General features: G+C 38.5%; 1 protein-coding gene across 2 annotated transcripts; it reads left to right on the top strand.

Annotated features, from left to right (window-relative positions):
* The first annotated feature begins 2211 nt into the window (after nt 1-2211).
* On the top strand, nt 2212-15496 carry jdp (DnaJ domain-containing protein). Of its 2 annotated transcripts, none has more exons than XM_076203888.1 (4): nt 2212-2444; nt 8876-8977; nt 13211-13327; nt 13436-15496. In XM_076203888.1, the coding sequence occupies exons 1-4, from the start codon at nt 2436-2438 to the stop codon at nt 13619-13621; spliced, it is 414 nt and encodes a 137-aa protein (XP_076060003.1). In that variant the 5' UTR covers nt 2212-2435; the 3' UTR covers nt 13622-15496. The 2 variants fall into 2 exon arrangements, with proteins under 2 accessions (XP_076060003.1, XP_076060001.1); XM_076203886.1 differs by lacking the exon at nt 2212-2444 and adding an exon at nt 6299-6584.
* Nucleotides 15497-15541: the final 45 nt, after the last annotated feature.

Raw genomic sequence — 15541 nt, 5'->3', positions numbered from 1 at the left:
TCAGGAAGGGTGGGTGGTAGGTGGATGGGGATGGGGGAGGAGGGGGACGGGTGGGACTTGGTGGAGACAAAGGAGGACATTTCGGACAGTTTGTTGAAGTGGACTAAGGGGGACATTTCATACATTTATTTAATGCGGGTAATAGATGGATGATTGGAGGGGCGATGTTAAACATGCCTCTGTTTTGCTTCAAAACCATTGAGCAGAACAGAGGCATGTTTAACATCGCCCCTCCTATCATCCATCTATTACCCGCATTAAATAAATGTATGAAATGTCCCCCTTAGTCCACTTCAACAAACTGTCCGAAATGTCCTCCTTTGTCTCCACCAAGTCCCACCCGTCCCCCTCCTCCCCCCCTCCCCCTCCACCTACCACCCACCCTCCCTGATAACCTCTCCCAGTTCCTTCCCTGTTGGCTTATATGTGCTCAGAGTGTGTGTCATGTCTGTACTTGAAAAAGCTGTAACAAGCGAAACGTAGTACCAATAAAGGTTTCGATCTCACAAGGTGTTTATTCTCACAGGTAGAAACAACTTTGCCAACCGTGTAGTAAATGAATGGAATAAACTTCCTGCACAGGTAGTGCAATGTAGTTCAGTTCGAAGCTTTAAGAATCAGTTAGATAAATACCTAAGTAAGATGCTGTAATGATTATAATTTATCTTATATTATTTGCTTTTGTTTTGTTATCATTTGTCTGTCTGATTTTCATTTATTATTAGTTATATGTCAATTTATTATTATTTACTATTTACCTGTTTGTTTATTATTTAACTATACCTATGCATTTATTTATGTATTTTATTTGTTATTTACATTATTATAGTTTTTATTGTTTGTTTTATTATTAATATGATTTTTTTTTCGCATCCGACCTAGATACGGATCAAAAGGTCATCAGTCGGCATGCTCCGCCTTTGTAATCCTTTGTAAATAAGAACACGGGTACGTGTGTTCACTTATGCAAAGTAGACCACTTGGAAAAAGAAACTAACGAAGCAGAGCGCTTTCGTATATTACATCTTCAGTGCAAAAAGGAAATTTTCCACTGAAGATATAATATACGAAAGCTCTCTGCTTCGTTAGTTTCTTTTTCCAAGTGGTCTACTTTGTATACACACACACACACACACATATATATATATATATTATATATGTATGTATGTATATATAATATATATATATATATATATATGTATTTATATATAGATATATATATGTATATATATATATATATACACATATATATTTTTATATATATATATATATATATATATATATATATATATAAACAGGTAAACACATGAACCAATAAAAATAAACACATATTCAAATCAATAGATATACAAATAAAGCAATGAATAATTAAATGAATATTGAAATGATGGGCTCCCTATTCACTTCACTCCAAGTCATCACCTTCAGGGAGTCATGCGGAGTCATGAAGGTGGTCAAGGACAGATATGAGGAGGGAGAGGTGAAAGGAGTGGAGTAAAAGTGATCAGTATTTGTCTACGAGAGGAGATCAATCTCCGGTTGTAAAAGAAAATCTTCGTCCTTATAGGGTATCGCTATGGTCTCCTAAAAATTGAATGCATGAACCTTATGAAGGCAATACTCTGTAAGGGAGATAAACTAATAAAACCTAATATCTAATATGAATGCAATTCACCCTTAATTAATTAATCAACCGATTAACTAAATGACAACAGACAAAATGTTTCTGTATTTTCACATTTGACAAATATCACTACATATCATAAGAATATATGTTCTAGCCAAATACTTGCACGACAGATCCTTATTTAAGATACTTATGCATGACTCGGCGTGGTCATGTATAAGAGGGATGAAAAAATGAAATATTCATGAATGTACTTATGACATACATACACGCGCGCACACACACACAACGTGTGTGTTTGTGTCTACCATCACACGATTTTATTCAGTTGAGTCACCAACGTCATAATCTTTCATATCATCCAAGAACTTATTTGCAAGAAATTCTATATTTTGATAAATTAGTCCATCTGTTTTTTTCTGAGATGTACATTTCCAATATACATATACATACCATGCCCTTTTACACGCAATTTCCAAAGATTTTGTGATTCCGTTATGTTTAATGCGTGTGCCCTCAATGTTCGTTATTGCATACATTAACCTTCATTACATAACCTGAACGCATGCTGACTAGTCGTCGTCGTCACTAGCTTTGATAAAAAAAGATAAGATTTGAACAGATAATTATTGTATCATAAAAACAACGTGTCAGTGTTATATAACACGTCGTTATGATTCAATAGGACTCACAACAATTGTTTTTCTTCAGCCAAGTAAAATAATTTGGCACATTTTCAAGAAAAGTGTCCTAAGGCTAACTTGTAGGTGAGGAATGAGGACCCTCCTGGCTTTGGCTCCTTACCTGCATGAAACAGGTTAGTGTGCAATGGGGCACTGTGTGTAATCTGCAATATAGTAAATAAGTACGTAAGTTTATTTGGCACTGAATCAATATACATGAAGTGCAGATATTGAAAAGAACACATAGTTCGAAATAATAATTACAATTGCCGGGGATAACACATTCATAACTAGATCTTCCAACTTTGAAAGAGCAAAGAATGAGAAGTGATATGATTACAGTATTTAGAGGGTTAGAGGGGCTTTGGAAGGTCATGAGAATCAACTAAAAAGACTACATGTTAGAATGTGAAGAAATACAGCTTTCCATATAGATGCATAAATACTTGGAATAGCCGAAACAATATATAAACTCGAATCTGGATATGACAATTGAAAATCAAGGATACAGAACAAGATGGAGTCGTACGTGAATTTAAAGTTAGGTGAGGTAAATTGGATAGAAGACGATCTCACGAACATTGCTCCTTTACTGTATACTTACCTTACCGGGATGCCGTATCGACTTGGACGTTGGCCACCAAGGGGCTCCATTCCTGTCTGCACTGTATACTACATTTAGGTAAATATACATACCAGGACCAATAAGCACGACACACTACGCCCTTCTGTGTCAAGTCAGTTGTTAAATAACCCAAACAAAATAATAGTACACAACCTATATAAATTGATGTATCATATCATATTCTGCTAAATTATACTAAGCTGTACCATATCATATTCTGCTAAATTATACTATACCATATGTTCTCCCGGGCTTTCCAGCAAATTAGGCTTCGTAAAACATACAGAAGTGTTTCAATTATGTAATTATGTAACATTGTCCTCTCAAATCCTCCCTCACCTTCTCTTCCTCTAAATCAAGGATTCACAACCTGAGGTTCTCGTAACGGTTTGCAGGGGGTACTTAGATGACTAACGAAATATTACTTAAACATTTAAATTTGCAGAGATAACAATGTACATTTTTTTATCTCAATACTTAACTGCTGATTATATAATTACAATTTGAACCATTTGATAACCATTGCTGCATTGAATATTTAATCAGTCTTAATATATTATTCTATAGTCTTTCATGATCGGGGTACAGGTCGATGGTTCTGACTCCCGTGGTACGTAACGGGAAAAAAGTTAAGAACTCTTGGTCTAAAATATTCATGTTTGCTTTCAACCCATACTCCCCCTCGCCTCCTCAGAGAAAGGATTTATGAGTTCCACTCACATTTGTGAAGAGGCACACTCAACCATGAATAAAAAGCCTGACAAAAACAGTGGGATTAAGATTAATATGACGGTGTCATTGGTGCTTATTATCAAGGAGAAAATGCAAGTCAGGTTCTATTGGGGATGTTGCCAAACATACGAGTCCTCTTTTCCTTAGAAGAACTGAAACCGAATTCAGATTCTGCATTCCTTCTTCTGAAACTCGTGACGGATCAATTCAGAAAGGGATTCGATGGTACGTTTGACCACGTACGGTCATTACCACTTACCGCCTCGATCAAGTAGTGATATCCGAATATTATTAATTTTACAAGTCTGGGTTAGTAGACACTCGGCAAACCGCCTAGTTTAGGTCCTGTGGTCTCAAGTCGTCTCCTTCATTTTAAAGTAAATATACTCCCGAGCAGCCAACCCCACCTTGATGGTGTTTGGGTGGTGGATTTGAGAAACATTTGAAATTTCGCCCTCTGCGAACAAGGAAGCGGAGTTGCTGAGAGTCGATGAGGCTGTTTAACAAAATCTATATCAAACGAGACCTTCCTGTGATTCCTGCGGCACATATAAATCACCCACCCAACAACTGACCCACAAGACGTCGCCTTGAAGATGGAATCAGGCAGTTCCAAATACTGAACTCCATAGAAATCTGGATAGCTCATTGGGCCGGTCGGAAGGCCGCCATATTAATTAACACTTAGGATCGCGCCAGTCGACCACACTTTTTCTTTTGAGTCGAAATTGCAATTAAATGACATCATAGCCAGAAATAAACTGCTCGAACCATCAAATAAAATATTGTGGACAAATTTTTCACCTGTAAGTTTGATTCTGAGACGTTTTCATACTATTTTCAGCAGTGCTGTTTTTGCGTTCATGTATTTTTATGATGTATACAGGAGCGACTGCATGTGCTCACGAATAACAACTTGTGACGGTTATCAGAATTCGCGAAAGGCTAGGCTAGGGCCAGGAAAATAACAGTATTGCCGTTCTGCAATAGTACAACATATATATTTTTATTCCATAATATTTATTTATAATGAGGAATGATATATATATGATTTATGGGAACTGAAGGGTTTTGAAAAAGTGACTTCAACCACCTGTGCGTATTGATAAAGTGTGTGGTGGCATGCCACATACGGATTAGCATGCATCACCTTCGAAGGGGCTTTAAAGAGAGAAGAGAAACTACTGAAGGCTGTTGTATCTTCAATAAACCTGCCAATTCACCATGACCATTGGGTAGTTGACTGTGTAATGTATATAGTTTTTCATAATATATTTATCTTCAGTCATTAGTATATATTGTGTGGCCAACACGCAGTCGGGCAACGATAACCTGACGGTGAGATGAATAAGACGAAGTTCAACGGTCTACACTGGATTTTAGAGAAGGTGAAGAAAGGGTGAGACAGCAGACTTTTGCCAAGGCTCCATCAATGTGACTTTTGTTGTTACCTTTCAAAGATAACTTCAGAAATACACGGCTACACTGTGTGCGTGTGTGTGTGTTTACCTAGTTGTATATTACGGGCTCGTGGGACATGAGCCCGTAATATACAACTAGGTAACCACACGCCATTGTATCTCGCAGTGTTTAGTTTGCTCTTAAATTCGTGTATGGTTTTTGCACACACTATTGTTTCGTCCAGTTTGTTCCAAGTGTCCACCACTCTGTGTGGAAAACTACTCTTCTCCAGATCTATTCTATAACTATATTTTTCTAGTTTCTTTCCATGTCCTCTTGTGTTTCTCTTGTCCCAATTTAAAGTCCTCTATCGAGTATTTCCATGCCCTTCATGATTCTATAGATGGTCAGTAGGTCGCCTCTCTCTCTTCTGTGCTCCAAAGTCGGTAATTCCAATTTAGCCAGTCTCTCTTCATATGACACGTTTGAAAGTGCTGGAGCCATTTTTGTGGTTGCTCTCTAGATTCTTTAAATTTTCTTTATATTCTTTTTGGTACTGGGTGACCATAATGTGTGACTAATATATTTTTTAAATAATATGATCTTAGCAAGTTATAGGGTTCTCCTATATAATAAAAAACATATACTTAGAAAAGGCTATTTTTTAGTAATATAAAAACTGGACAGGCTACAATAAATAAATAATATAGATAGATAAGTAAACAAATAAAAGTGCCTCTTCTTAAAGCAAGATTGTTCACCTTACAGCACATGCGGATAGTATACCCATGGCTCAAATGGGGTACAAGAGCAAACCCAACCATATCAGACTACAAAAATAAAAATAAAAGTAAGAAAGATGAAATATTAAATCAATATTGATATTAATATTACAACCAGGATACTATTTCCCTACACTTCATTTAGTTTGTCTCATTGATTTACTTGCTACCCATCTACCTAATTGTACATAATTATTTACTATTCTACCAACCAGGATTCATGGATGAGTCCGGAACTGTATGAACGTTTGTCGTCTGAGAGGATGTTTGAGTAAGATTATCCTTTAGCGTTAAAAATTATACGTAATTATTGCAAGTCTCTTCTAAAACTAATTAATAAATAATATTATTCTTTTCGTGGTATGCATAACGTTGAGTCGTAGTTTAAAGAACAAGATTTTGTAATCTGTTGGCAAAGGAGATTTCAGGTTTGTGAACATAGGATATAGTTGACCAAATACAGACGACACTACGTATCCTTTGGTTGTTTACTCACTACATGATTTATGAATATTAAAGGGGAAATAAAATTGAAAGGGTAAACTACATATTGCATATAGAAAGGTGGACAAAATTGTTGCCCTAGTCACTGAATAGGATCTGAAGGAGTGGTGACACTTATTGATCAGTGAGCGAGTGACTGGCTGAAGGCAGGAATGGAAGATATCCTGAACTACGAAAGGAAGCTGGAGGAGGATTATTACCATATACTTGGTTGTGATCCGTCTTCTAGTGTAAGTAGAAAATAAAATTTAAAGTTGCTCACTCATGTTATCATTATCGTGGAATGCTGTAGTTGGATGATACGACAGGGTACTCGGACCTGTTGCTTCGAGCGGGAAGAACAGACCTGGATTCTGGAAAGGGTGCTGGAAGAAATGGCGTTAACTTGTTTTATTAATTGATTGTCGCACTGAATGGAGAGTAACTGAAGACTGGAAGAAAACATGCATAGTTCTAATCCACAAGAGTAAAGATTACAAGCTAGAATGTAGTGAACATCCTAGGCGAGGTGCATGGCAGAATCAACATACAGAATATAATGAAACAAGAAGCGATGGCGAGAGAAAAATAGTGTAGATTTTATGAAGAAAGGGTTCTGCAAATAAAATGTTTGTCCTAAGACTACTTAGTAAAAACAATAAATAAATAGATTAATTAAGAAAATAAAGAAATATCTTTTGGATGTGTAGAAAACATATTACTGTATGGGAAAAATATATTACTCATTAGACAGGAGGGTTGTATGGAATTATGGTAAAGAATTTAGATGCATTTGTGAAGTTTTATGGAAGGTGAGAAGCATGTGTGAAAGTGGTAGATAAGGAGAATGAGATATTTGAAGTGAATATTGGTTTGAGGCAGTGATAGGGGTGTAACATCACTGCAGACAGGGTGTGATGTTAGAAGTGAATGGAAGGGTAATGAGATTAGGATTGAAGCTGAAGGAAAACAAGTAATTATGAATGATAAAAACAACCAATGCATTTAAAACTGCACAGCAATAAAAAAAAACAGGGAGGCTTTAAGAGGGTGTTGAGTGAAATTTGCAAGGTTTATCGAAAAAAAATGCAGTGTGTTTTCTTTTTTCAATTGTGGACTTGTGTGATGAAATGAGCTGTCAAGTAGGGTTGAGGGATCTTGCACAGAATGAAGGGTCTCTGAGTGCAAATAATCTTCAGGGTTTGTTTTGTTGCATCCTATAATTATTCTCCTTTTTTGTACAGTTTGTATGTCTATATTTTCTAGACTGCTAGAAACCTTGCTGTGGAAACATAGTCAAGTGTGGTTCTGTTTGAAGGCTGATTAGTTTTCCTTCTGCCGACCAAAGCTCATGCTTACAAATGACCAAAGTGTATTTGTGATCCTGTTTATTTTCACAATCAGGTCCTTGATGTGTAGGCTGAAGGTATGTAAATACCAAAAGTGAGGCCCGGGAGTTTACAGTTCTTTTCCAATGGAAAAGTTTGGTTGTTTGATTTTACTAATGGATTTTTTTTTATTCACAATTGTCAAGATAGAGTGGTGTTACTGAGGATTTCTTGTAGTTGCTGTGCTGGTATATAATAGCTTGGTCATCTGCATAGGCGTTTGTAAAGAGATTAAATAAATCAGTCCTTGGAGGACTCCATTATGTAGTCTTTTAATCACAGATATTTGATTACACTACTGTTTGACAGCTAGGAATTTTTGTTAGCTGTTGTTGTAGATCTCTGTCACCATTTGTTTACAAGAGCTTTTCTCTGGCAACTATCAAAAGCCGTGTTTTTGTCTACTCTCACCATAACTGGTCTTTCTTGTTAAAACCTTTCAGCACTTGTGTGATCTTTGCAGGAAGTGTGCTGGTGGAGTCTCTGAATCCATTTTGGTTTGTGATGAATAGATTATGTTTCTTTGATTAGGCTCTCCATCAGCTTGTATATAATGGATAGTAATGAAGTTGGTCTAAAAGATGCTGGGTTTTCTGATGATTTTTTTTTTAATATGGGTATTACATATGTTCTTTTCTAGGTTGCTGAATTTTTGTTGTACATCCAAGATTAGAAGTGTTGGTAAAACTAAGCTGAAGATGAGTAGTGGGATTGAGTTTGGGAGTGTGGCGGGGAGGGTGTCTGGACTGATGAGGGAGTGGAGGGAAAGAATGGCTCCACTGGTGAATGATGAGATAGGAAAGTGTGTGGTGGAGCAGAGGGAAGTGTCTTTGAGATTAATGTGAACAAGTCAAACATATCACTGTTAACATGGAGTACCAACATGAGATTCCATATCAATCAATCAATTTGTTGCCCAATTGTCTTGGGGACTATCATGTTGTGCCTGCAAGAGGCTGCTCTACCAACAGGGAGAAGACAGAGAATCAAAGATCCTAACACCATCAAATTGCAAGGTGACATATGCCTACCTCCACAAGGAGGTGCTGCCCCAAGGACCTAGTCCTCAGATTGGGCTCAGATTTCAATATCTTCACATTCATAATTTCATGTACTCTGTATTAATAACCACTTTTTTCACATTGAATTTTCAGGCTGAGCAGATACAAGCTGAGTATAGAATACGAGCTTTAGAGTTCCATCCAGATAAGAATACTGATAAACCTGATGCCCTTACGAGATTCCAACTTCTTCAGGTTGGTAATGAGTGATTTCCCAGATCATTTCATAGTTTGGAGTGGGTGACAAGGTAGTAGGTAAAGAAAAATACACATTGGTATTAGGTAACTTCAATGCTAAAGAAGGGAAGAACATGGCAGGTGAATGATGTATAGAGAAGTTTGGAGTAGGTGAGAGAAATGGCAGAAGGAATGTGTTGGTTAATTGTACAGGGAACTGGAGCATGATATTGATAAACACTTTCTTCCTAAAGCATGCAAGACATAAATGGGGTAAAGTCCAAATAGAACAGCAAAAATGAATGCATTTCATATCAGATTAGAGCATCAGCATTAGTCATGTTACTGTTATACATACAGATATCAATGAGCCATTTTCCCTTTACAAGTGATGATGGCTTAGTCAGTGAACACACCTCATATCCCCATCTTAGGGTAATGGCTGTATGGATCAGTGAAACAATTTTTTTTTTTTTTTTTTTTTTTTTTTTATCTCTACTCAGTCAATCAATATCTTCCTCTAAGTATTCTGCAGGAGACCAATGGGCACCAGAGAGACCCATAAGTCACTCAGGGAAGAGATAGTGTTGTTGCCAAGGTATTAATTGTGTGGGGAATTGTAGAACGAGATATTCAATGCTCTGTGTGGTGGCTGGTGGTTGCATCTAGGGAGGTTTGGTTCTATGGCCAAGCCTATTCTGTGTTAATCTCTTAATGTTGGATTTTTTTTTTTTTTTTTTTTACCTGGGCTTTCTAGTGGTGTGTCTTGAAGAGCTTCTTTGATGGTCTGGTTGTGAATACATTTTTATGTGGATGTATTGTGTGGCACTGGTGGTAGGTTTTTGTATATGTTATTAGTATGATGCTTTTTAATGATCAGTTGATAGTATTTGTGATATGATGAAATAGGTGTATGGAGTTCACTGCACTTGTATAGAAATGTGTGCCTATCATGTTTGTATGATCCATGAGAAAGGTTTGTTTTTATTGTGCAGGTGTCGTATAGAGCTGGTTTTGGTGCAACTTGTTATTACTTATTTGTTTTGTACATTTTGCAGAGTATTTATGTTTGTTTTGCTGATTGTTGAGAAACATGCTGTGGAAGCATAGTCCAGGATGGTTCTTATGAACTCTTTGAAAATAACAAGTAGAATTTTCTTGTTGTCAGGAGCCTGTTTGCAATAAATTTTAGTAGGTTTATTTTCTCATTGATTCTATCAGATTTTTTATGTGTTTGCTGAAGGTCATGTATCAAAAGCGAGACCCAGAATTACTGGGTTCTTTTTCCAGTGGAAGGGTTTGTCTGTTCAATGTCACTGTATCTATATCCCAAGGGCTTTTTCCCTCTCCTAAGGGAGATAGTCAAGTCAAAGGCACAAATTCCCACCTATTGTACTCCCATCCACCACACTTTCCTCCCTCTCATCTTAGCTCCTTGTGGATGACAGGTCATCCCTGTATGTTGCCCACTGCCCTGGGTCAGGAACAGTGTAGCAAGACACAGTACATCCACAGCAAGGCTGCTTCACTTAATCAGTGACCCCCATCACTATCCCCTTGTGGTGAAAGAGAAGATGAGGAGAACCTCCTTCAGGCTGTGTCAAGATATTATTCACACATAACTACTTCCTACCCCCTCCTTTCCTTGCATCTCAGTATCATCTATACACAGTCATTCTCCACTCTTCCATATCTCTTGCATTCTCCCTTACTTGCTCAATAGACATTCCCCTCTTCCTCAAATGCCCCCTTCACCCTATCCATCCATCTCATCCTCAGTCATCTCCTGAAGTTCACTCCCTCCACACCTCTTTTACTAATCTTTCTTCACTCATTCTTTCTATGTGCCCAAACCATACCAATACTCTTTCATCAGCTCTGTCTGACATCTTATTTTCCATTCCCGCTCTCCTCCTCACCTCCTCATTTCTCACTCCATCCAACCTTGTAACCCTTACCATACTTCTCAGACATTTCATCTCAAACACATTTAAAATTTTCCTCTCTTAAATTCCAAGTCTTTGCCCCATACAATGCCATTGACACAATCACCCCTTCATATAATGTCTTTGCATCCATTCCCAGATGGCTATTTCTTATGACACTTTAATCCCCAAGGTACTCACTTGCTTTTCTCAATCTACAATTTACCTCCACCTCCACTATTCCCTTTCCAGCCACATGTGCCCAAATACCTAAAGCTCTCCACTTCCTCCAGCCTCTCTCCTTTAAGACTTATTTCTAATTCACTGCCATCCTCTTCCCTTGTACATCTTATCACCTTGCTTTTACCCACATTTACCTTCAACTTTCTCCTATTGCATACCTTCCAAAATGCCATCACTAACTCCCTTAAACCCTGCCACAAGTGCAGTGTTGTCAGCAAACAACAGCTGGCTCACTTCCCAGTCTTATTGTATTTTACCTATTTTTTTCCATGGTTGTCTGGAGTGAGCAATGTTACTGATGATTTTTGGGTTGATGCTTCCATTCTATTATCTCTGAGCCATTGCTTTACTTTGTCAAAGTAGCCTTAGATGTTCATATCTACTATTTTAATTTTTATGCAGGGTTATAATTATAAGGTCATCTGCATATATGAATGCTCTGGTGTTTGAGTTCTGGAGAAGGGGTTGGAAGGTCACCTATGAAGAGGCTGAGAAGCATTGGTGAAAGTATTGCTCCTTGGGGGACACCATTGTATTCCCCCCCCCAGAGATTTGGTTGTTTTGGGCCACTCTGCAATGCCTTTCTGCTAAGATGTAAGCCATTTTGTATCATTGTTATGAATACATCTAGGTCTCTTAATCCAAAACTCGCCAGCCACCACTTGTGTGGATGTTTAGGCTAGAGACATAAATCCACTTCGGTAATTAGCCTCCCAGGACATAAAATGCCACTAATTACCAAAGTGGGTTTATGTCCTGGGCCCAGATGACAGCACATGTGGCGGTTGGCAAGTGTGGAATTAAGATACCCAGGTGTATGTCTATTTTTTTTTTTTTTTTTATGCCAATAGCTACAATAAGCTCTTTATGATGGAACTTTCCTGTTGAAACCTTCCAGCATTTGTTGGGAGATATTAGTGAGCAATGTGCTGGTGGAGTGGCCCTCTTCGAATCCATGTTGGTTTGGAGAGGTGGGTAGTGTAGTTGTTGTTCATGCTATGAATCCATCAGATTCAATATGACAATAGTGAGATTGGTCTGTATGATGCAGAGTTTTCTGGGGGTTTCTTTGATTTTAACCGCTTCAGTATGATGATGCCTACATAGGTGTCATGAGGTGTGAGTGGGTACGGCAAAGTTGAACCATGGGCATGGTTCATTAAATTCCACGCTACAAAGTCCTCTGTGAGGGACACTGTCTTAGCCTTCCGATAGGGGTTAGTTTGTGATGTTAAACCACATCATCAATAAAAGTCAAATGCTGGTGCACATGTTAGGTTATCTGACGTACACTGATGCATCACAATACACGTGTTATATCAAGTTACTGTTGTTATACTCATTCTCTTTCACCCTGAATAAATATAACCACAGAAAACATGATCAAACCTGTTCACAGAATATGCGGGGTGGGGGTCACTCTGCTACAACTACAAAAAAATAAATATGATCAGGATGCTGACACCAACCTCCTCATATACCCACCCGCAGCTCATGATGCCTGTGTCGGTGTCATCGTATTTTATGGGTTAAAAAGTCTCCAGAATTTGTTATTTGTGTTCTCATCTCTTTCATTTCTTTTCCCAGTTTTCTGGGAATATATATATGATTGATGCCGGTTTGGTTTACGGTAATATTGCGAAATCCCCCTATCAGGTGCCCTTTATAGAGGACATTGTTGCATGGAATTTAATAAACCATGTCCTTTGTCCAACTCACTGGTGGTAGGGATTGAACTGCCTTCACATAAACTAATCCAAGGCAGTTTAATGAGTGGAGACAGAGACAGGATCCAATGAGCAGTTCCAATCCTGAACACTACAGTAAGTATACACACAAAGCATCACAATTTTCCAAGTTGCACTCGGTACCCTGGGCAAGTTGGGATATTTGTGTGTGTGGGGGGGGGGCCATATAATTACCCATACATTAGGCAATGTACGAGTTTTGAGCTCTCATCCAGGAGGGTTATAGCTATCAGTCGTAAGTGCAGCATGTGATCAGACCTTGGTGAATCACACACTCGTGCATTAATATATATACATTTTTATTAAATAATAACTCATTTGTATAATTGGTACAGGAAGCAAAGGAAACCTTATGTGACCCTGAGAAACGTGCCAAATATGACAAGTGGAAGAATAGTGGAATTGCCATGAGCTACAAGTCTTGGTGCAGTATTTCTGAACGATCAGGTCACGTAAGTTCCCTCCTCTTGAGTACACCTTTATTTCATCAGTTCAAAAGATGAGTTGATACATGTTGCATAGCCTTTCTCCTATTGATTTTTTTTTTTTTTTTTCCCTAGTCATTTCATTGGGCAAAACCACCAGCACCAGAGAGGATGTTAGGGGATGGAGAACCAGGAGCTAGAAACGTAACTCCTTCACCTGCACCACGAGCAAGTGAAACTGTTCGATTAACTCCAGCAGGAGAAGCCTGGCAGCGAGAATCATCTGACATCATTAAAAAGTTCCGAAATTATGAAATTTAGTTTTGTTTTTCATATGAAACTGAAGGTTAATAATTAGGATTTACTGGATTACTGTTCATTTGGTCAAGTTGAACTTTAATAGCACAAGAAACTCGGAGATAGGTGTGGGATTTTAATTTCCTAATTTGTGTATTCCTATGGAATTAAAAGCTAATAAGATTCCATTGCCATCAGAATTCAAGATGTACTGGGTTTCATCGCATACAGCAATGAAAAGGAAAAGTAGATTTGTTACTTCATAATTTGTGTATATTTCTATGCATAAGAGGACAAATTTGTATATTAGACACGCGATCAGAAAGTAATGACAGTAAGGCTTGTAGCGGAAAGACTACGAGCGCTGGGAGCGAGGGGCCTCGAGTGTTGCCTGTTGTGACGCGTTTGAACTTGTCACTGCTTGTCTGAGTTACATTTTCTCGTTGCGCTATTCAATTGCATCAGTGTTGGTTTCACCCTCTAACCAGAAACATGGATTTCTCGAAAGAAGGTTGCAGGTTCTACACATTCATTAGGTGGAAACTCGGGGAAAAAAGCAACGGAGATCATAGGGGAATTATTACAAGTTTTTCCCGAGTCTGCTTTATCACTGGAAACTGTTTCCCGCTGGATTCGAGCTTTGCAGCTGGAAGATGATCATCATTCTCTCCGCCCTCGGACATCTGTGACTGAAGCAACAACGGTTCGTGTGTGGGACATCATTGACAAAGATCCAGCTGTTACTCTTAGATTTTTATCCTTGGAGTTTGGTGTCAGTTATGGGGGTGCACATGACATCATGCATGAGCACTTAGGGCTGAAAAAGAAGTGTGCTCGATGGATACCCCATTTGCTAACAAAAGAGCAGAAGAGTGAACGGGTGTGGATGTGTCATCTGTGGCTGAATTTGAGCCAAATGGTCCAAAACGGTTCTCAGATGTTGCTACCTGAGGTGAGTGCTGGATTTCTTTCTTCACCACCAGAGACAAGCAGTCAAACATGGTGTGGTTGAGTGAAGAAGACCCTTGACCTCAGATTTTGAAGGAAGGATTTCGCAGCAGGAAGTGTCTTTTCACCATCTTCATCAGTCCTCAAGGACCAGTGTCCGTGGATGTAATGCCTCAACAGTCTACCATCACAGCCCAAGACTACACTGACTAGGTCCTTCCTCAAGTCCTGGAACATCAGGTCAAATCCGCACCAACCCGATGCTGATCGCGCCTTTTGCTTCACCACGACAATGCTGCCCCACCCTACAAAGCTCGCCCCACTGTGCAGTTCCTGGAGTTGGGGGGGATCACATTTCTCCTCCACCCACCCTACTCACCTGACCTTGCTCCCTGTGATTTTTGGTCGTTTCCAAAGATCAAGTGTGCGATCGCAGGGAAGCAGTTTCATTGCACCCAAGACCTGGCACAAACAGTCAATTCAGAGCTACAAGGTATACCGACTTCCGAGTACCGTGATGACTGCTTCATGAAGTGGCAAAGGAGGATGGAACACTGCATAGGGGCAGGAGGGGAGTACTTTGAAGGAATGTAGGCTACTGTTTGGATTTACCTATGTACTATCAAATTATATGAACTTGTCATTACTTTTTGATCACCCCTAGTATTTTGCAAGTTTCGAATACCAACGAATTATTTAGATGCACAAATCTGTCTTCCAGTTCACATAAACTTCAATGTGTGCAGGTAGTGAATTTAAGAGCACTGATGCAGATGCTTTAAATTATTTACATATTTTGCTTTATATTTCTATGGAAAATTCAGTGGACTCCGTGTGATAAAATTCAGTTCTTTCATTCCATCCAAACATTCCCCTTGCTTCATTTTTTATTTCAACTCATCAACTATTATTTGTGCTATTCTGTACATTAGAATAAATTAATTTTAGTTACATAGTTTTCATTTTAACACCCACAGTATAATGGCATAACAAATA

The sequence above is a fragment of the Oratosquilla oratoria genome, chromosome 20 (assembly GCF_046742065.1).
Source record: "Oratosquilla oratoria isolate Oo_2021 chromosome 20, ASM4674206v1, whole genome shotgun sequence".
NCBI lineage: Eukaryota > Metazoa > Arthropoda > Malacostraca > Stomatopoda > Squillidae > Oratosquilla > Oratosquilla oratoria.
Note: the sequence above shows the minus strand (reverse complement) of the source record. Positions and strands in the feature narration are given on the sequence as shown.